At 42.7% G+C, this 23,565-nt stretch overlaps 1 protein-coding gene, 1 long non-coding RNA gene, 1 other non-coding gene and 1 pseudogene across 3 annotated transcripts; 1 reads left to right on the forward strand and 3 right to left on the reverse strand.

The window, feature by feature from the left end:
* Nucleotides 1-4,719: 4,719 nt before the first annotated feature.
* On the reverse strand, nucleotides 4,720-7,039 carry LOC120644718. Its single transcript, XR_005663926.1, has 2 exons — nucleotides 6,648-7,039; nucleotides 4,720-6,555 (listed from the first exon to the last, which is right to left on the reverse strand). It is a non-coding gene; the product is annotated as an uncharacterized LOC120644718 (long non-coding RNA).
* Nucleotides 7,040-8,765: 1,726 nt separating this feature from the next.
* Nucleotides 8,766-11,605, forward strand: LOC120644719 (obtusifoliol 14-alpha demethylase-like). Its single transcript, XM_039921406.1, has 4 exons — nucleotides 8,766-8,799; nucleotides 9,016-9,543; nucleotides 10,225-10,844; nucleotides 11,013-11,605. The coding sequence occupies exons 2-4, from the start codon at nucleotides 9,058-9,060 to the stop codon at nucleotides 11,407-11,409; spliced, it is 1,503 nt and encodes a 500-aa protein (XP_039777340.1). The 5' UTR covers nucleotides 8,766-8,799; nucleotides 9,016-9,057; the 3' UTR covers nucleotides 11,410-11,605.
* An 871-nt stretch (nucleotides 11,606-12,476) lies between these two features.
* TRNAR-CCU lies at nucleotides 12,477-12,549 on the reverse strand. The gene has a single exon. It is a non-coding gene; the product is annotated as a tRNA-Arg (tRNA).
* LOC120644720 lies at nucleotides 12,512-23,321 on the reverse strand (annotated as a pseudogene).
* Nucleotides 23,322-23,565: the final 244 nt, after the last annotated feature.

Raw genomic sequence — 23,565 nt, forward strand, 5'->3', positions numbered from 1 at the left:
AATCCCTGCCTCCCTAGCCATCAATACATCCACCACGCGCCCCCCCCCCCCTCGCCGGTTGGCCGGCCCAGCCTCCTCTCTCGCGCTGACACCCCTCACTAGGGTCTATTGTACAAATTATATTTTTCATCGATCTTTTGAATTTTTTACTAGTTTCATTTTATTTTTTTTCAATAATCATTTTTTCCTTCGTTTAGCCTCTAAAACTAGTAGAATCTTGTTTTCACACAGGACTCAAAATGAGACCCAGTCATGACGACGAGGAGTTCTTTCACACTATAATTCGTGAAGTTACCCAGCATGAAGGTTCTTTCGAACATGATGCACCTGGGGATGGTTGCAGCCAATATCTCCCCGATACTGGTGATGGCTATGCTGAGCAGCCAAAAATTGCCGAGGCATATAGAATTCGTGCATATATAAATATGATATGAATTCTCTATGCATGTACAACATGTATTAATAAATATTTTTCCAGGCATATGGATTGAGGAAACCAAAACGGAAACGAGGCTCGAAGATAAAGATGGAGGGGCATACCAACATCACCTTAATGGGCTCAGACGGTGAATCAAAGGTTCCTAAGGGTACCAAGATGACATTGGTCAATAAATATGGATATTTTGTCAGGCAAAACATCCCCATTAGCTACAAGTTATGGAAGAAAACTAAAGCCACCGATAGTGATGCAGATATCATGCCCGATAGTGAGAAGGAAATGTTGCGTAGAGTTGTGAAACTGCACTTCAATTTCCCAGATGACAAAGAAAAGAATTGGATCTTGATAAAGATAGTTATTGCTTTCCATACATTCAAGAAAAACTTGAACAAAGACTACGCCAAAAAGGACCTTATGCCTGACTTTGAGAGAAACTTCAAGAAGCAACGTCCTTTTTGGGATGCATCATGCAGTACAAGGTGTCCGAGGACAGCAAGGAGTGAACAAGACGGAACAAAGATAATGCAAGAAAAAAGAAGCACTTCCGTCATCTTGGACAAGGAGGTTATTCACCGGCGATTCCAAAATGGCAGAAGATAGAAGAAGACCTAATTGCAAGAGGAATCATACCAGTGACTTTCAACTGGACATTGCGAGAAAAGTATTTCTTCTATGCTCATGGATGCACAATAAACATGGAAGACGGATCATTTGTGACTAGCCACGCCATAAGAGAAGCAGCTGATAGGATCGATACTGCAGTAAAGGCTATTGTTGAAGGAACTTTGAAGCCTGACGGAGAGAAAGACAAGCTGACATACGCTCTTAGGACACCTTACCATGAAGCAATCTGCAGATGGAGTTGCGATGTTCACAGCTAGAGTTAAAGATAGCCATATATTTCGAGGGCTAGCTGACCTATGGATTGAATTTATTACTCTTTTGTTTCTATACCATCAAGAGGCCCTAGACAAGTCCCTCGTCAATGCATTCCTTATATAGGTGTTTCTTCTCATTTCTATATTCTAGCTCTACTACATCGGTGTTTTCTCATCCCCGCTTTTGTTTCATATCAGTAGGATGAAGGCGCAAGAATGCCGAAGAAAGGAGTAAACATTGGTTTCATGGATCCGGATGTTATAAATAGAATAGTGTAATCAAATGGAAAAATCGAATCGTGAACAATATATTCAGGGCCTTGGATATAAGCAGCATTGCATTCATTCTGTTGCCAGCATTGCATTCATTCTGTTGCCTTGGATAAGCAACATACCTGTACATGCATTCTGTTGTCGTGCAATTTCAAGTGAGTCCTACAATTCTTTTTTCATCCTTCAATTTGATAGTAAGTATATCCAACATTTCATCTATATATGTGTATCAACAATTTTCACTAGATCTTGCTCTATATCGAGATTGATCGAGTTCGAGTTGTGGTGTTGGACTCTTTGAGGAAATCACAGACAAAATATCAAAATCTCGTAGACATCCTCCAAAAGGCATGAGCTCACTTTCTCAGAAGACACATAGGAGTCACAGACAAGCCATTTGAACTTCATATCAAACATGACTTTTTGGTATGAATACAATTCAGACATTTATTTCATAACCCATCTATATATAGTGTTTGAGACAAGCATAAGAAAACAACTTATGTGGCTACTACGTATGAGTTCATCCACATGTTTTGTGGCTGAAAAATTGATACGAGGAGTCACTGTACATGTACTGAAAAATGATACATCTAATCTTTTGAGGCTGCTCTTGCTGGGCTCAGTTGGGCTGCCAAGGATATTGTTGGGCTACCAAGCCCGTGGGGGCGATTGGGTCGAGGGGGGATACTTATTGGACCAAAATCTAGGTGTAATAACTATTTTTTTTCTTTTGTGCAGAAGCACCCGCATGCATGTTCTGGGCTTCGCCCCTGAATACGATTAATATATATGTTAACTTGAAATTAAAATATTAAAATTTTTACTATTCTATACATGTACTTGGAAGAAATTAAAAAATAAACATTTTACAAATAATAAATAAATAACTACATTAAAATGATAATGAAAAAAAGATATTTTCAATTTCCATTCATATTTGGAAGCAAATTACTTAAATAAAGAGCGGTTGTACCTAAATTTTTGTGCTATTGCGATTATCGGAGCTACTTCCTTTGCTGCTTTTACAACCAGTTAATAATTGCCTCAATCACGTATGTTTACAACTTGCTTGAGCAGTTGTTTGGTACTATGTCACAACAATTGCCAACTTCTAGCCTACAGATTCACTACCATATTAGTTTGAAAAATGTTAGAAGATGCATGCTTCATGCTTCTCCCAGTTGTTTGGTACTACGTCACAACAATTGCTTCTTGAAAAAATATTGATGTTACAAACACTACTAGAAAACACGCCAAAGGTCCCAAAAATACCAGTATGAAGATGAGGTACCGGTTCATCTTCAAACCAGTACTTTTGGGGTGGATGGAATCTATGGATGAGCCTTAGGTACCGATTAGTGTTACCAACCGGTACCTAAGGCTGTCCATAGGTACCGGGTGGTAACTTTTACATTAGTACCGGGTGGTACCATCAACCGGTGCCTATGGATGAGCCTTAGATACCGGTTATCTCTCTTTCCATTAGAAGTGATGTGTAGGTGAGATGGTAAGAAAGGTACACATGAGGCAAGAGATTCTGAGTTCAAATCCCGGCCAACCATTTTTTGACAAAAATACACCCTTTGGCACCGGTTATTTTACCCGGTGCTGATGACCGTAGCCTTAGGTACCAGTTTCGGGTACCGGTTGGAAAAAACCAGTACCAATGGCCCTCTTCAACCAGTGCCAAAGGATTCTTTTTTAGTAGTAGTGGGTAGCTAAGTAGTAGCTTGACCATTGCATTCATAGAGCCTTGACATGCTCTTCATCATATTGTCAACATCTCAAACACCAGTGTTGTTGATGATATCCCAAGCGAGCCTAACCATTGTTAGGGTCTGTTTGTTAGGACTTCCTCAACATTTTTTGGTGAAGTTCTACCAAATACGTAAAAATTAAAAGGCTTCACACAAGAATCCCACATGAAACCCCAGAACAACCGACAATAGAGAGGTAGAGCGAAAGAAGTGGCTTCACCAGCTTTTCCTCCCTCTTAACCTCTAAAGTATTCTTAAAATTACCATATTAACATTAAGAAGCCGATTTACTAGATATTTTTTTAAAACAACTTCAGCTAGAAAAGGTGTTTTTACCACCAAAGCCAAAGTTAAAGCCATCTTAGAAGGATCCGAAGTGCTACCAAACGGACCATCGTTGTGCAATTTAGGGAGTGTGCCAACAACCACCAAAATTATTGGAACTAGAACATTCGGCGCGCGATGCGCGCCCTACCGGAAATAATTGGCTTTATCTAAATCTAAAACAGGAAAATTAAGCCTTTCTGTATGCACGAGATGACATCATAAATAAACATCATATCCATCCTGTTCAGAATTGCACATATGCTAGCAGAGGTACTCTAACTCCATCGTTTCCCTTCACACCCATGCTTTTCAGGAATCAAAATCAAACATTCCACATCAAACATCAATATGAAATAATAGAGAGCTGAAAATCAAAATAATTTGTGAATTTCTTAAGAACCATTATGAGCATGGAATCACATTTGCTCAAAATATTTTAGTAATTGTTGGAACACTTCGTCCGACCTGATGTTACAAATAGTAGATGTAAATGTAGCAACTTTGATTGATTGGGGGCAAAGCATACAACTTCATCTAGCTAGCTGCATGCTAGGTTTTAGGGAAATGAGAAGAAGCCTGATCATCCGACAGTTCTTGCTCTTGATTTAGTAACCATATAAATCAGGAAATGAATAGAATATGTTGATGGCTATCATTCAAACAGACAGGAGGCTATATCTATTTCTTCCTCTTCTTTTAGTTTGTTCATTCATGCGGGACCAACATACTACATATATCTTTTAAAAGAGTATCCAGATTTTAAAAACAACTTTCAGTTAAACTGAAAGAGAACCATGTATCCATGTTAGCATGAGTGTGCATCATTCTCAAGTTGTTTTGCAATTACCTGAGGAGCTAAGGATACATGTCTGAACAAATCTCATGTGCTCCTCAATGTCTGAAATAGTTCAGGTAACTAAAAGAAGCAGCAAAGACACCTGAAAGAGCAAGACATTTACAAAGAAAGTTGGTCATCTGTAACTGTGATTTTTTTTATTTCGGCACCAAACAATCCAATTTAATTTATCAACCAGTGATAACATGATACCAAAACAGTTAATTCATTTGGTTAGAATAAAATTGCAATGTCGCTCCAGTTTTTACATCTATTTTAACAAAAAAATTAGCATGCTTAAGAACAAAGGAGGCCAATAGAATCTCTGATGCTTGGTCCATCACGACCCACTAGAGTGGCTCCAGGAGACAATAATATCCTGCAAGGTGCAACACCTGAAATTTTCATCAACCCAACGAAGGGCATGTCGTCTGTTCGCAGGACCTAGAGTTCGAAATAGCAAGAATCAAAAAGACCTAGAGGGCCAATGAGTTGTACGAGCAAGACAGTGCCTTCAGTGAGGAGGGGGAGAGTGGGCACATACCTGCTCGTGTCCTGGTGGTGGTAGCGTTGTGTAGCCCATTCTTCCTAATGATGAACACTCATGAGGATGCGGCCACCACTGGAACTTTCTCTTGACCGGTTATATCCATTTTATGATAGACACAATCAGGGTGTTAGTAAAAGAAGGTTTGAAGATATCTACAGTCAATCCCAAATTTATAGCATGCTACATGTCACAGGATACCAGCAATGATGACAGTGATAAATACCAGCACAAGAACCAAGGAAATTATGTAGTCAAGCCTCACACAAGTAAAAGGTTGTAAACTCTACCTTACATATGTATTCACATTGTTCAAATATAATCTAAGATCCTAGAAATTTATTATAACTGACACAAAAATATTTCTTATAGGACTATCAAGATATACTTTTGCTACCAAACTTTTGCCTACATTAGGACTTTGCAGTTGGCCAAACTATACTAACAAGCAGTTAGAACAGCAGTGGATCATGCTCACTAAATATGGACTTAGCATATAGTAGATTGAGCAAGTGCATAGGATCAACTTATTGCATAATAACTATTTTGCGGTATGTGTATCTTCTACCTATCACAAACTGAATATGCTGTAACTCCTGACCAAACTATGAATCCGCAACATATGCATCAGAATTATCAAATGCTCTTTCGTTTCTTCTAATGCAGTCACTAATAACTTGCTATGTGTTATGAACTTTCTTGATTGTGCAGCAGTAAGGTAAATATCATAATCTAGCATTGTTCATTCAATATAGCCATCCACCCCTTGTTTTCATTTTTTACCATAGGATTTTTAGAGTACATTCAGTCGTGAACAACCAACAGGCATGCCTCCTAGGAGCTAGACCAAGTTTCCTTCAAGTGGCTGCTGCTTGGACCACGACATGGGAGAGACTGCACAGAGGGGTAAATTGTACGAAATTGTGGAACATTTCTTTCTCAATATTTCCTATCAAGTCAAATTCTAATTTTATCCATATTATTGACAGATATGTATGTATTCGGGTTCATGGTATTCACGCTGACCTAGCAAGGCACAAGCGTGGATAACTTTGCCAGGTACAGACAACTCTATCAAATACCCATGGGTAAATCAAATTAACAAGTAAATCAGATCAAGAAATGCAGTCCATGGATTTGAACAAATAGAAATGAAATGATGGAGACCCATTGTATCTCAGATCTGCCAACATTAGCGCTAAGTTATCACATTCCAAGACAACCACAACTTCTCAAGCAGACCAGCAATAACTCAGTAGCAGCACGACTCAACAAAGAAGGTGTACCTGACTCAGGCCTAAACTATGGGGGCAGCCGGCCGGATGGAGCTGCAATTTGAAGCGGAGGTGCAGATCGGGTGGAGCTCGCTGACCATCGCAGCGCCCCCACTATCTAGCACGCCGCAGCTGCCTTCCTTCGCCTCGGCGCGCCACCGTCGTCTTACTACATGGATTCATCGCCGTCCCTTGCTATCTCGCTCACTTCAAGGCTTGGATCTGAGCCAGAAAGATAGAATAGTGGACAAGAAAAGATGAGAATGGGATGGGAGAGAAAGAAAGGGTAAGGAAACGTATGAAATCTAACTCACCTAGATTGACAAGCGTGAGTCCGCGCACTCTATTGGCCTGCCGTCGTCGAGTACATCCAGCATGCTGCACCAGGCTGCGCGCGTTCGTGCACCACCGCAGGACGCGCGGGCAGCTTAGCCTCCGCGTGCTCCCGATCCAGCGGGCCCGCGCGGCCGGCGCCGGTGCCGATACCTCCTTCTACGACTCGATGGCCATGGTCGACGAGGTCATGCAGCATGCTCCTCACCGTCTTCACCGCCCTCGGCTTCCTTGTGATCCCATACCGGCAAGGTGGGTGCTCGACTGCTGCTCGTCGAGGGTGGGCTCCATGGCCGGCTGGCCGGAAGGGGGCGAGGGAAGGGAAGGAGAGGAGGAGAGGAGGGAGAGGGGTGGGGAGGGGAGGGGAGATGGAGGCAGGCGGAGAGGGAGCAGGGGTGGGAGGAGGGAGGCGGCGGCGGGGAGCAGGGTAGGGAGGGAGATGGCGGCGGGGAGGAGGAAGTGCGGGACCTAGGGTTGGGGCTGCGGGAGGGGTTTTTTGAAAATTGCGCGGGGGTGGGTTTTGTAAAGAAGCAGCAGTATCGAATTTTTTCTTCTTCGTGTTCAAATAAAATTTAACACAAGGACCGTTATGAAAAATATAGGAACGTGGTTTCTGTTCATTTTGGATGTATCGTACTGAGTTGCGATTCTTAGAAAAATTGAGGATGTTTTTGTAAAATAGCCAGCAATCGCGCAGGTCGACACGCGTCCTACTTTTTCGTGGCGGATGCGGGGAGAGGAGCAAACGCGAGTAGGTTTTAATCAAGCTGATGGCCATGGAGAAGCACAATTTAATAATTTAGTAGTAGTATCTTACAGGAACAACCGTGATCAAAATAGTGGAGAGAAAAAAGTTAAAACATGTCAGAGATTTCAAGAGAGTGATGATGATCATATAGGATTGTGAGCATAAGTAGAAGATTATATCTTGCCAGCTGCAATAGTGAATTTGTAGACCCCATCCCCATGCACAACACATGATCCAAAAAAGATGCAAAACCAGTAAGATAGTATGTGTGCTTGTATGCATGGCGCTTTTGGAATTGAAGATTGGAGAGTAAAGAAAAAAAGAAGAAATGTTATTTACTTCTATCAGTATACATTAAACAGTCATCTAGATATTCTTCTAAAAATGAGAATTTTTTTTATGCATAGTGATTAAAACTGCCAAGTTAAAAAATTGAATTGCCACTCAAATATTAGAAAAAAAATCATATCAAAAATATTTTAATATAATGTAAGCATGAGGCGTGAAATATATAAAAATACATTTATATTTATGACCCCTTAGCTATTTGAAATAAGAATTACAATAACACTATCTAAAAAATATATAAAGATTGGCAAAATCTAGCTAGCCATGGCGCGGGGCACCTTGCTAGTTAATCATAATTGTCCGGTACTTTCGTAATTCTAACATGTTTCTTGAATCACCCATGCATAATTCTTTAAATCAAACACCATGCAAAGTAAAGAAAAAATCAATCAAGAATTTCCACAGCTTGTTTTGAAACAAGATTTACAGTAACACTGTCTAGAAAATACATAAAGATTGGCAAAAACTAGCTAGCCATCGCGCGGGGCACCTTGCTAGCTAATCATAATTATCCGGTACTTTCGTAATTCTAACATGTTTCTTGAATCACTCATGCATAATTCTTTAAATCAAACACCCTGCAAAGTAAAAAAAAATCTATCAGGAATTTCCACAGTTTGTTTTGAACCGAACGATCGAATCTCTCCCTCAACCCACCCCTACCTGCACGCAAATCATCACGTGGCCCTATCTATACCTCTCTGCGGCACCATCTTGCCCACGTCGCGGCCGTCGTCCCTCAGCTCTAGCGGTGGTCGCCGTCGTCTTCGCCGGTGCAACCTATTCCTGCCCTCCACCACTGCGGTCACGCCGTCGTCGCCGTCGGCGTGCAGTGTTGGCGGTGGCCGTTGTCAGTTAGCAGTTGCTCATCCTACCGTCTCTCCTTCCAACATTTAATGGGGTCGACGGTGACGGGCGTCACCGGTGACGCTGCCACGGCGACCCTACAGCGCCGCCGGGTCCCTTTAAAAGGAACGCGCAGGCGCCAACTGATTTTGGCAGCAGGATCGGATCGAGGAGCCACTGCTTTTGTGCTGGTATGGGTGATGCTCTCTGATCTTGGATTCTAGATTTACACAGTTAAAAGAGATAGAGATTCCAAACTGCAACCCAGCAATTGCTGCTTTTGTTTATTTGGCTATATTTGTATATGTAAAAAAATATATGTGTATTGTAAATAAAGCCATTTACGTAGGGTTTACTGTTTAGTACTTGCAGCTCTTCATTCGTCTCCATGCTTGTTCTTAATGCAGTGCTGCTGTTCGTGTTACTCCATCACTGCTGAATACAGCGGCATGGATGTGACAAATGGTGCGGTGTTGTTCGCCATAGCTCTTGTTTTCATCGCTGCAGTGATCGCAACGGTTTCAGCAGCAGCAAGAGTGATGGTTGATCCGGCATGCGGCGATGGGCCGCCGCCTCCCCCTGCGGTGACCGGCATCGGTTCTATGATTCTACTTTTACACACACTTCGTACTAAGGGTTTTGGAGCGATGATCCATGAGCAGTACGCAAAGTTAGGAAGTGTGTTCACGATAAGTTTCTTTGGACTGAAAACAACATTCCTGATTGGACCGGAGGTGTCGGCTCATTTCTATCAAGGATTGGAGTCTGAGATTAGTCATGGTAAGATCCTTGAGTTCACTGTGCCCATGCTGGGCAAGGAGGTTGGCTATGGCGTAGACATCGCCACCCGAACCGAGCAGAATCGGTTCTACGTCGATGCACTGAAACCGTCGAAGTTGAGGTGCCATGTTGGTCCCATGCTTCAGGAAGTTGAGGTGAGTAATAACAGAATATTCATATTTTGGTTCCTTGTACATTATTCGATGATATATGGTCACAACTGCAAATTGTTAACATGAGACTGTTCTACGTAATCTACAAACATCCCAACTCTAAATATGAGCAAGAACAAATGGCCATGTGCCCATCTCCAACATTTGTCACATGGAGTTTTGATTTTCTTTTTTCAACTTCGTCACTAAATTGTGTGGCACCTCTCACGAAAAAAAAAACAAAAACCAGCTATAACGTGTACACATGCATGTATTCCCTCCGTTCCAAATTATAAATCATTCCAACTTTCTTGGAGAATCAAAATATTTAAAGTTTAACCAAGTTTATCTAGTAAAGTACTTACATTTATGATAGCATTAGATTCTTCATTAAATATACTTTTATAATATATCTATTTGATGCTATAAGTAATCTTTTCTATAATTTTGATCAAATATAAAAATAAATTGACTCTTCAACAAAGTTAGAATAACTTAATTATAATTTGAAACCAAGGGAGTACTTACGTTACAAATTATAGCTGTCACGAACTCACGATCATGGTATGGTCATGATGGTCACGGTCACGTGTGGTCGTCTCTACACATAGGAACTCCCTGCCATGGGCTGCTTGACACGTGAAGAAAAAATCAAGGTTATGTCAAACTATTTTTTTTTCACAGAACTACTTTCTGAAATGGGGACAGCAAGGAACTGCTGATCTAAAGCAAGAGCTCGAGCAGTTACTAATGCTGATCTCCGCCCGCTGCTTACTCGGGAAAGAGGTCCGGGAGAAGATGTTCGATGAGGTCTTCTCGACCTTCCATGAACTCACAGACAACAGCCTGCGCCTAACCAGCTTGCTGTTCCCGTACGCCCCATCGCCGACGACCCGGCGACGTGACAAGGCCCGTGCTAGGCTCTCGAAACTGTTCGCCGAGGTCGTGAGATCACGCAAGAGCTCGAGCCATTTTCGTCAGGACGATGTGCTGCAGAACCTGATCGACTCCAAGTACAAAGACGGCCGCCCCACGACCGATGCCGAGGTGACCGGGCTAGTGATCGCCATCCTCTTCGCCGGGAAGCACACGAGCTCCAGCACCAGCACATGGACTGGAGCTCGCCTGCTGAGCCACAAACAGTGCCTAGAGGCTGCCATCGAGGAGCAGCAGCAGATTCTGAAGAAATATGGGGAGCACATAGACTACAACACCCTCCTGGAGATGTGCTTCCTGCACAGCTGCATCAAGGAGGCGCTCCGGATGCACCCTCCTGCGCCAACATTTCTCCGCAAGGTGCACAGGTAGGGGTGGTAAAGAACCTTAAAATTTGACTTAGATAATCTAATTAAGAGCCGGGCTCTAAAGAACCAAGCTCTAATCTTATATAATTTGGAACTAAAAATATGTAAGAATCAAGTTGGGTTCTGAAGAACCACTAGGGCCATGATCCGTTACCACCCTATGCACAGGAACTTCACCGTGCGGACGAGGGAGGGCCACGAGTATGAGATTCCAAGAGGGCACACCGTAGCAAGCCCTCTGGTGATCAACAACAACATTCCTTACGTTTACAGGGATCCGGATGTGTACGACCCGGACCGGTTTGGTCCGGGAAGGGAGGAAGACAGAGCTGGTGGTGGCAAGTTCTGTTACACGGCGTTCAGTGGTGGAAGGCATGCCTGCCCTGGAGAAGCCTACGCCTACATGCAGGTGAAGGTGATATGGAGCCATTTGCTGAGGAACTTTGAGCTCGAGTTGGTGTCTTCCTTCCCGGAGACCGACTGGTTGAAGGTTTCCCCGGAGCCGAAAGGGAAAGTGATGGTGAGTTACAGGAGGCGGACGCTTCGTCCTTGCGCCACCACATAGATGGTAAACTGATGATTACTTATGGATAACTTAACCTACTATGAATTAGACTGCCGTATTCCTCGAATGGACATTAAATTAAATATGAACCCAATGGCACTAAATTTATAATACGCTAGAATGCAAATTGTGTACCGTGAAATAAAATAAATGGAGGATGTGTTTAAGCTTGTTTATGTGTGTTATGCGTATAATATGTTTCTAAGCACGACTCTGGGGGCCTTGCTGTCTGGTGACTGCAAACCAGCTTACTCCGGTGTTTGGATCCCTCCTCTTAAAGCAAAGTGACTAAAAGCGGTGACTAAATTTTAGTCACCTCTGTTTGGATGAAGTGACTAAAGAGGACTAAAGTTCCAAATAAAGTGACTAAAATGAGGGGCATGCCCACTCAACTACTCCTTTTAGCACTTTTTAGCTCTTTGGAGGCTAATAGGACTAAACGTTTTTAGTCACTGTCACTTTGTTTGGAAATTTAGTCCCTATAAAGTAACTAGAGTTTAGTCATTTTGCTTTAGGCGGTGGGATCCAAACACGGCCTAAGACAATAGAAATCGCTCCTTCCTTTTTAAGTATATGACATTTAGGATAAATTAATTAGTTTAACTATTTTTTAAAAAATATAAGGTTTAGAAAACTTAGTTTAAAAGAACTCTGAGCTCCAATTTGAGTGACGACTTGTGTGGAGTGATGGATGACAATAATCACGTTCTTCGTCGCACTAGATCGAGCTTAAAATAAACTATGGTGATGTTGTCCTCTCTCAAGAAGAGGAGAATAATCATGAAAGGGTCGTGGGTCAACAGAGACAGTCAACGAATTTGAATCCAAACAAATTTATGGTTTGTAATGGGACAAATGTGCAATAATTTTTCTTTGACGGCCGTCCATGGACACTTCATTTCAGTAAATTCGCAGTTTTATGCTCAGGCCTCAGCTGGACTGTTGAAGCATCTTCTTCTTATATTAAAAAATCTTCATCTTTCAAAAAATATAAAACGACATAATAATAACCTTTAAAAAAAAGAGCCAATCTCCATTCCTGAGAAAAAATACGACGCAAGAAAAATCGCGCCAGGTAGGGGTCGAACCTACGGCCTTCTGCTTAGGAAACAGACGCTCTATCCACTGAGCTACAGGCGCCTGAGTCGTGGTAAATTTCTGAATTTCTTATTCACCTTTTACAGCTTGCCAGTTGTCCAATGACACGGCAGATCAATCAAAAAAAATAAGTACATCATGGTACATGCTAATCACCCGAATTACGGAGGTCGTCGCAAGAGTCGAACTAGTAGTAATCAATCTTGCTGTAGCACACTCTGCTGCAGAGGTCCCATCCAACATGGGAAGAACTCCAAGATCAGGCAGTGTGGCACTCTTCTGACGAACCAGTCAACCTGCTACCGTGTCACTGACGATGACTTTCCAGAGCTCTTCTCTGACGACACGAACTTCCCTCTCCTGCGCAAGAAACAGGAGGTGAATCCAAAGAGTCGCCTGAAGAGCTGAGCTGTGCTGAAGACGGATGATCCGTGCGTACGTGCACCTGGAGGCGATTTCACTCCGGATGGAGAAGTCGGCCTCGACGTCGAACTTGAGCGTGCTCTCTTCCTCTTCTCCCGGTACCGCGACACGGCCGCCGTCCGGTCGAAGTCCCGGGGCACGACAATCGGCTGCACCTGGTGTGTGAAACGTTCAGAGTGCTAAAGTTTATCTCATCTGTAAAAGGAGGGGAACACTTGAATGGGTGTTGTCTGAACGATGAAGCATGGTTTACCAGGTGAGTGGGCTGCGGTCTCGAGCTCTGAGGAGGAGCAAGCTCGTAGCCGTTCAGAAGCATGAGAATGGTCTCAACCTGCATCAGAGGTCTATAGTTAGTGTTGTAGGTGTTGCCAGGGGCAAAGCTAGAGCATAGTGGACCCGAGTGCACACCTCAGTATACACGTGTAAAAAAATCTCATTCCTTGGAAAATTTAGATGTTAACCATTGAATCTTTGTTTTTTTCCCTGGTGCACGTGCACTCGGCAAGCCCAACGTGGCTTCGCCCCTGGGTGTTGCAGTCTTTGCATTGCGAACTGATAAAGCAAAGTGTGTGGTTGCTCTCAAAAAAGAAGGGCGAAAAAAGCAAGGTGTGTGGTTTTGAATCACATGTCATAAACTGAGACAGACACATAGGTTTTGGTCCCACATGTTAGTGACAAGGGAGAAGACACCTATGTCCGAAACCCATAGTTTGTGATGACATCTATTGATTTTTTAAAAAAAAAAATAAAAAGAAAAGAAAGCAGAGGCATGGTACTAATTGATAGCAACGTTTATGTGATTCCAAATGTTGGTAATATGATGTTCAGAGACCAAATTTGCAGCTAGATAAGGACCAGGAAGTGATGAACACTGAGATGGCATAAGAAGAACAGAGCAGAGGTCCACTCATGAGTTGCAATGCAAGAGCCAAAGAAGCCCTGGCACAAATCTGCATTAATTTGTGTTCCGAATATGGCATGCTATGAAACACTGTGCGATGGCATGCAATGCAAGGTCTAATAAAACCTGAGTTCAGTTTATAGCTGAAGTGCTGAACACGCTGCCGGCTACGCAAAAAAACAAACAGTAAATCCAACTCTGTCAACCAACAGATGGAAATGGAACTCTCCAATTGTCCAGGAACACGGATGAACAATTCCAAGAGAGAGAAAAAAAAGAGACAAAACAAGCAGTTTTGGCGAAGAACAAAGAAAAAGAAAGAAATTCTTTCCTTCATCTCTACAAAGAAATAGCTCTGCCCAAGAAGCCAGGCAGCTCGCCACCCGCGCCTCACCTTCTGCGGGGGCACGGAGTCGAAGACGTACGCTCTCCCCTGGTACGTCATCGACAGCCGCTTCTCCCAGCCGTCGCTGCCGCCCGGCTGCACCACCGCCAGCCACCGCCGCTCGTCCTTCTCCGCGACCGCCGCCACGACGCCGCCGCCGATGTACGCGCGCCCGTCGTCGTCGTCCAGTCCCGGCAGGAGGTGCTCCGGGGGGATCACGATGTCGTGGAAGGGGTCCTCCTCACCTCCTCCTCCTCCAGCGGCGGCCCCCGACGGCGACGGCTGCTGCATTGGTGAGTGGGGAAGCAGCTGCAGCAGCGAGGAGCTGGGACGAGGGAGGGAGAACGCCAAACGCGTGTTGTTGCTCTCGGAGTTTCAAACCAACGGGAGCAGGGTGGGGCGTTGGATCAAAGAACGAACGGCCGAGATTGCCGTTCTCACGAAAATTTCTAGTTTATTTTATTTTTTATTCCTCTTATTTATATGGGTGTGTCAGTGTGTGGAAGATAATTTCTTCATTGAGATTTTTATGTGATTGCATTCAGCAAATGGCAATTCCTTCCTTTTCAAAAAATTGCCTATGTTTTTTTTGAACAAAGAAAAAAAATTGCCTATGTTGGGTAGAGCTATCCAGCTCTAGCTCCAAAATAGTACTGGTACTGCAGAGGGACTCTGCACCACTGACTTGTGGGCCCCACTGGACTGTGAGGGCCACATGTCAGTGGGACAGGTCCCCGTGCAGGAGTCTCGCCCCTCCGAATGGCATGTGGGAGCCAGCTGATGTTTTTTCACCAACTTCATAGAAGCCAGAGCAATTTTAAAAATTTTCAGGCTTGGAGTCGACTTTGAAACCGAGCAGCTTCCTAAGGTTAAGAATTAAGATCCCATGCGAGCACCGTGGATACACCGGAACAGCCAAACAATACCCACAAGCCACGGAGCTCGTGAATGGTGGTAAATCAAGTTTGTCCGAGCAGAACCACCTACTTTCACCAGCAATGATAGAAAAAAAAGAAGACTTTATCCCCAAAAACAATGATGCGCTGCAATACATTTTTTTTTCACATTCATTTAATGGAGGCTGAAAATTGGAGCCCATTTACAGTCAGCCATCGTTGCAGCACTAGGACAAGAAAGAAACACCGTGGACGTCAAGCCATGCCACAACTATACCCGCACCCAACCTGTATACACACCCCCTACCAAAATTTATGTACCCAACTTTGCTCTACTAATGAGGCAAAATATATACCCTTGGGGAACCCTTATACCCGACCGAAATGGAAATGTGAATAAATATGCTCCGCGCCATTGACGTGGCGGGAAGATGGAAAATCCCGAAAAAATCATCATTGCAGAACTGAATATACCCTTGGTGACGGCGGCTCAAAGAACTGAATCGAGGGCCATGGCAGATGGCATCCCCTGAAACGGCCAACAACTTGAAGTTTCCACCTGGAGGTCTAAATTCCCGATTGCCCCCTTTTCGCTGCTACTTTGATACCGAAGCAATTAGGCCTTCATCATGAGACCAGCTCGGTTGCAACATTTTCAATTGTAAATTCGGACTGGCTTCTCATATGAGTGACGGTTCTGCAGGTGACAAAATCATATTAACGGTGCTTTGTAAATTATTGGAATCTGAATATAAAACAACGTAGGCATGTTACAGTAAAGTGCAACAGAAATGAAAAGTGGTGATGTGAATGTACATGTCCTTAGTTTTTTTTCTCGAAAACGCAGGAGAACTGCGCCTCAATATATTAAGGAGAAGAAAGGAGGAAAAAAGAGCCTCCAGTACACCAAGCTACAGATTGGAGGGTCTGTAGCCACCCTTAACAAAGCTAGTTAAAACTCGCTCTAAGATAAAAGCTAAAAGCTTGACCAGCTTGACCAAAACCTGACCAGCAACACATCCAACTAAGAAACAGGAGGGGCAAGAGCGAGAAGATGGGACACTCCTCGAGCCCCTGCCAAGGCCCACTGCCGCACTTCTTCTTTGAAGGCTGAGACGATGGTAGCCAAGTTGGGGGTGCCGCCATCAAAAACACAGTGGTTGCGATGGATCCATAGTGACCAAGCTGGTGATGTGAATGTACATGTCCTTAGTTAAGGAAAGTGGTTTCGGTAATGATCTACCACATTTCTACAAATGTCTTTCTTTGGTGGCAGCGATTGTGAAATCATTCTGCTCAAGCATAGATTCAGATAAAACGGACTACAACTGATTTCTCTGAACTACCAAGACAAACCAAAAGATCCTTAATCTATTTACTGAAATTTTCAACGACTCTAAGGAATCTCGCAAAGATGCAGCTATCAACACCACAACGCACGGCATATTTGTGCCCAAGCAAGGATGATATAACTATGGTGTACAAAACTGACATCATAAAATTTGACAGCATCATTTCATAAGAAAGCTGCATACCTGATTCACTGTATAGGCCCTTTTTGGCGCAGTGTCAGTGTGCACGGGGGCGCAGCCTGGCAATGGTGCAGGGGAGGTGCAGCCTTGGCGGTGCACCTAGGGCAGCGGAAGAGGGGGAGCCGGGCGGATTACCCAGACTCGTGATACCATGAAGGAAGGTAGGTGGCACTAGAATGGAATGTATTAATCATGGAGGGCAATAGCCATGTACATATATAGGCAAGGAACCCTAGGATGGTTTATAGAAATAGCACCAATCACAGGATCCTTGCCGTACAAAGGTAAACCTACCATAACCAGCTAGGGCACACAGCCGCATGGGCTGTGGGCGCCAGCCTGAGGAAGCCGGGCGCAGGCCCATCAAGAGTCCAGTCCAATAGGCCTAAAACACCTCTGCTAACACAATCATTGGTCATCCAGCACATAATAAACACAGATTTAGTTGGCTAATTTTGGTTCTTCAATTTAAGATTGTAAGACAGCAATATAGTATAGTTATATTCAACCATTAAATAGCTAAGCACAAGGAAAATTAACTGAATTATCTAGCAACTAGTCAAGTAAATGTGCCAAAACAATAAACCAATATAAAAGCCTACCATTGCTCAGACAGAGTGGGCCGTGTGAAAGCATAGTAGTGGCCACCATGTACCCCACCACTATGAACGAGAACACTGATTGAAAGCAGATAAACAGTATTAGTACACAACAAAAATGCAAGAAGCAAGTTTGGCTTAGATGGTGGAGGAGAAAGGAAAATGAACTGTATTCTTGTATTCAGTGGTAGATATCAAAGGGCACATATAGTGTACAAGAGATGAATCTACAGAGAAAACCATAGACTAGAGTGGAGTTCCTAAACTGTCCTTAACTCAAGGATGGTACAACACAGGTACCCTTGCACATTATATTACTGCAATACACAATTACACCTAACAGCAAGGAGCAATGAGGTCATTGAACACTATTACTACACTGAAAATATGATTCTAACAAACTGCCACTGGCCCTCTACACAATAAATAAGAAGAAAACTGTGAATGGTATGTAATGATTCTTAGAAAGAGCTGCCTTGATCATATATTATATGAAAATCTGCACATGCATGTGACTGTACTGCACATGATCTATCAATTTCTTTAAACTTCTGTCTACTAGAGCATAGTATGCTCCACATAGCAATATAGCATGTTGGTAAAACAAATTGCAATTGTTTTTAGATGGGACAACTAGAAATTCTCTTGCGCTTCGAACTCTCAAAGACCATAACAAAAAGAACATGTCACAGTCCAGTAAATAAACTAACAGATTTTAAAGCCATACAAAGATGTTACAGTAAATGGTATGAGTGACTAAAAAGGCATTACCTGTGAAGAGCATAAAGGTTTCTTGTACTTCGATCTGCATCTGGAGCAAGGTATTTGCCACCATCTCTATCCAGATCAAGTTGCAGAGGGAACTCGTAACGATCATTAATCTGAGCAAGCAAGCATATATAATAGACATGACAAACTCAGAATAGGAACAAAAGAATAGGTCTTCAAAACATTTAGATTGACTGTAATTGCTATGCACATCCATCATTTTTCATTCTAAGAAGGGTGGTGGCCTCTGTACCCAAAGTGCACCACTGACTCAATTCGCTCATCATCATAACAGTTTGGATGATTTGGAAATATTGCAAAGGGTGGGTGTGTTTCAGAACTTGCAGCCAGATGTTGAGAAGCTGGTGACAAGCATCTGGGATAAAACCTCACTTAGGGTCATGGCTGGTGCAAAGCGGGGTATCTGCTGCTTTAGTTGATAGTGTATGTTGTAAGGCCTGCTGGTCTTCTGTGTGCGTGAGTGCTTTTGTTTTGTTTTTTTTATTTTGGGTTTGTTTTGTTTGGTGTTCTGGATCGCACCCCAGCACTGTTACTCAGATTGTTGTCTTTCGTTGCTTCTTAACACAACTATGAGCAGCTCTCCTGCAAGTTCAAGGAATAAAAAATCATTCCTAAAAAGCATCATTTTCAACAGATGATGCAGGGACTTAAAGCAATCTGTTCTTTTTTCTCTGTGCATGAAAACTAATGTCAAAACTACTTGATGTTTCTTGACTGAAAATTGTTAATGTTGTTGCTCCTGTGGTTTACATTAATGCTTGGTGAATGAAACCACGCAGAAAGGAAAAGCTATAGGAAGGAAAAAGGCTGAAAAAACAAAGGATAAGAAAATGCAGATGTGAAGCCTCCAAGGCTGTGTGGTTACTATTAAGTCACAACAGAAAGAGTTACTTAAGATGGCTTAAACATATAACCAAATTATCAATTAACCTGTAAAAAGCCTGATATTGGAAAGTGATTGCTAGATGGGCAAAAACGAATATTCCTAAAACAAAATATCCTGCACAATTGACAAGAAAACTTATTTGTACAGAGTAGCTAAATTTCATTTTTCACGTAGTTGATGTAATTAATTCTGCCAAGAAATGGCCTGATCAACAATCAAAATAAATCTTTGTGTCGATATTGAGAGACAATTTCTGAGGTTGCCAATTGTTCCTAGAGGTATTGCTTACTTCTTCCACATTAAGAACCAATCCGAAAATTAAGATGCTAAATAGCTTTAGAAATCAGCTTTTGAAAATCCAAAGCTAAAATAAAGACATGCACATATAAAGGTTATTCCCGCCATTCTTAAATATGTGACGCTCGGACAAGCTAATTAGTTCAAACATCATATACCTAAAAAGAGGAAGTACTACGAGCAAAACCAAGTTCACACCCTGATAGTTTACATGACCTAGGTGGGCTCGGGCAACCTCAGTTCATTTGAACCTCCACCAAAGCTCCAGAGCATTTTATTATGGCAGTAAAGCAGATCTGTGCCTAAGAATGATTCCATGTTAAGATAAGAGAGGTTTCATAACTCAATTTTGTGTTTTCCGGTTAACATGATGAAGTTCTTAACAACAAGCATATCCTAAAGAGATGCCATTGGCCTAGCAGGTCTTACAAGTGCACATATAATTAGTTGAACAAAATGCAATGTTATCACCAGAACAAACCTTAACATTGGTATCTCTCATATAATCATACTCAAAGCGTTTCAGCTAGAGTTGCAAAACAGGAGGAAAATCAAGGAAGAGAACACCCTTCTTCGCATCCTGCGATATCAAGATTGAATCAAGTCACCAAGACAGAATCAAAACAAACTGAAGACAAAAGTTCTCATACAAGTTGCAAACTTTGTTTATCAAATAGAAAAAGGAACTAGATCTCTAAGGCATATCATATGTAGTCGACAGGTTCCCTATATGGCTATATATTTCAGTTATTTCATTGAGTTGCATGCACCAACCAATTCAACCCAAAAGCTTAAGCTAATAGGGAATGGAGGGCAATTCACTTATACTCCAACATTTCCCATCCCAGTGACTGGATACAAGTCACATAAACATTTTGATAAATACAGGTGCAGCAACTCAAGCTTAAGTTACCATCTCAATTTACCTGTAGACCATGATTCTCTGCGTGATACTTGTTATCACCCTCCAGACGCTCAACTTCAACATATTTATCGAACGACGAGTACACATCACGACAACCTTTGACATCAAGTTGAAGATCTGCAAGGCCATAGAGCACCTAGTCAATAAACAGCATAACATAATTAATGTAAACCCAGGAAAAAAAGACGGCACGCACCATAAAAGGACTCCTTGCAGTTAGATTTATAGTCAACATTTATGCACTCGATGTAATTGATGTGATGACCTTCAAATAATTGCTCCATTGTTCCTTCTACGACAGTTCCCTAAGAAGATGTGAGGTTAACAAAAAGAAAAATGCACTATGCAAAAAATTCCATTATGTTACCTTTATTTTATCCTAAGTTTCTCACAGAGAACTCTGTTGAGCTCTTGTACATCATGTTGCATGAAAGAATCATATGTGTCCCATCCAAAAGATTTGGTCAGCTCTTTTGTAGCTACAGTACTGTCACTGTACTGGAGCTTGTAGAAAAGGCTCTGAAGCGCCAAGGGAATACTTCCTGATGGCATGTCATTTTCAGTGGTTGGCATATGATACACAGCCTTAAAGCAGGAGAAAATAATCAGTGAAGAGCAGTAGGAAGAATGCCTAGAATGTAAATGCATGGTATAGCACCTTCCTGAAGTACGGTATATGGTACAGTGTTTGTAAAAGAGAGTTCATATAACAGGTAGCTCCTTGGTTTTTCAGACCCACATAACCTGTTTCCTTTTTTGAGTCATGCGCCCAATAGTCAACCATTCTGCGGAAAGAAACCTCAGCCTCCACAACAACAGTATAATTCACAAGATAACCTCTGCTTGGATCATAGAGCTCACTCAAAGGCATAAAAGATGTGAAACCCCAATCACTCTCACGAGCATTAAATTGATGTTGGGCATCTGCAGACACAAAAGCAACAATAGGTTAGTGCTAGATACATCTGTAGAAAGAATCATTGGCAAATAAAGGTATCAGCATCAGTAGATCAAGAACAATATGCATCCTTATTAATCAGATACAAAAAAAATTTTAAAAAAAAACATGTTGCATTGCATTTGCAAGCATGGGCTTACAACCCAGATCTTATCTTTGGAAATGGACCAAATGTTCGTAGCCAGAATACCCAAGTAAATATAGATAGAACAGCAAAATCAATCCATCATCAACCATTGAACATACATTATAAATTACTATGGGCAACCATCCCACCTAGACACCTAGGACCACCACCCACCTAATCGCAAATTAGGTGCTAGGCATGGATCTGCCACCAAGTTAGCACCCACGAGAACTGGTTATTACGGTTCTGAAAAAAATATCAATACTTCCAACATGTCATGATCAACAGCTATGGTTTACTCTTCATTTATATTGTATTCACTCTCAAACCATAATGAAACATTACAACCTAAGAAACATTAATTAGCATATTCTATGTTTATAGATTAGCCAGGAAAACAGTTGACTGATAGTATTTGCAGCTGATTGATCATTCTGTGTCTCAACAGTCACCTTTTATACAAATGGTGATAATCTAACCAGTTGTACTGACTTGACTAAAGTTGGCAGATTTTCACAATAGTAGTAATGTTGGTAGCTAACAATTTTTACTCGACATTAAGGTTGCATTACATGGCAGTATGGCACAATGTTGCGTGTTTAATTGAGGCTTCATTACGAATTAAGGGAATTCAAAATTTAGTATTCAAATTCAGAGAAATGATACTAGTCTATGCACAACCATATTAAGAAGACTGCCTACAATGCCATCCAAAATGGGATCATAAAAGTTGAAATAGCCACAAAACCACTACATAAGGTTAACAGATTCCAGACTGATACAAGAAAAATATTTAAAACCGGCAACTTTTCAGGCAAAGGCATAATGATAGATTAGGTGAAAATTGCAGTTTGTTCAAAACCTTATATTCCCATGTTTATATGTGCTGTTTTGGCACATAACATTTTATAGATTAACCACGTTAGACTCGCATTCTTCCCTTCATAATCATAAGAAGCCTAACATTTATTCCCCCCTATATTTAAGTGCACATTTATAACAGGTAATTATGGACAGCACAGCATGAAGCAAGACTGCACCTTTGCGTAGCGTATAATTTGGCTGGATCTGGTTTACAACAGCCAGACTAAACTGAGCATAGCGACTCCAACCATACGGGAGGTTAGTTGAGTCAGCAACATCCAAGTACATTGAGAAGTAGTCCACATTGTTCCCCTTGGGGAAAATCAGCATACGCCTGCATGAAGGCTAACAGTTGTTATGGATACTCAAAAACAACACAGGGTAAATAATTAAAAAAAATAAAAACATCCATGGCTGCTGCTCCTGGAACAACGCAAGGGATCAGAAGCTCACCATTTGAACCCGCCAACGACAAAAACCTCTGAGTACTGCTTCTTCACGTTGAACTGGATGAAGTTCTCGATTGTCCACGTGAACCGCAATGTCAGCAGATCTTCCACTGGCTGGCTCTCCGCCGTGCTCGCCACCTCTGTCTGTGCCACCACTGCCAACAGCCAGCCACGTACGCACTATAATCAGGATCACGCCAACGGACACAACATACTCAGGTTCCTAATGCGGCACAATGCCGAACCACACTAGAAATCAGAGTGAAGCAAGGCAGAAAACGAGTTAGGCGCACAGTACACCTTCCATGGGCTGCGCTGCGTCCGCGTCGGCGGCGGCGACCTCCTGGTGGGGCACGGGCATCTCCTCTTCCTCCTGCTGCGGAGGAGGATGGCAATGGGAGGAGGGGTCAGATCCGACAAACTCAAAAACCCTAGGGGCGGAGACGGAGGAGCGCCACGCCGATCAGTTGGGGGGTGGCTTGCCGAGGGGGAGGCAATGGAGGAGTGCGGCCGCGTGGAAGGGGAGATCGGGAAGCGGCGAGGAAGGGGACTAGTGGACGACGTACGTACCCCGACAGTGGGAGCCGGAGTCACCCTTTAGGCGACTGGGTCGCCTCCAGTGGTGGAGGAGCTGCGGCGCCGGCAGCGCCGCCGAAGAGGAGGCCGCGGCCGGGACCGGAGCCGGAGACGGCGGCGGCGTGGCGGCGGCGGAGGGGAGTCGCCAAGTAGGGACTAGGCACTAGGGAGCAGGCCGTACGGTGGAAACTGGAAGGGAACGGGAAGGGGTAGTTTGGGGATTTCAAATTATTTCAATTTTTAAGAAATAGAATAACGAAATCCATAAAAAAATATTACAAGTTCTTTTTCATATACCTACTTTTTTCACATCTCCCCTTCGTCAACTAATTATTTTCTTCCTGCCCAAAAGGTCTAAATCTTTTCTTCGCTGGACACGTGGTGCTAATCTATAGCCACGTGTCCTGGCAAGGAAGCATGGTGTCCAAAAAAATTGTCATGTCGGACGACT

This window comes from Panicum virgatum, chromosome 8K, assembly GCF_016808335.1.
Source record: "Panicum virgatum strain AP13 chromosome 8K, P.virgatum_v5, whole genome shotgun sequence".
Taxonomy (NCBI): domain Eukaryota; kingdom Viridiplantae; phylum Streptophyta; class Magnoliopsida; order Poales; family Poaceae; genus Panicum; species Panicum virgatum.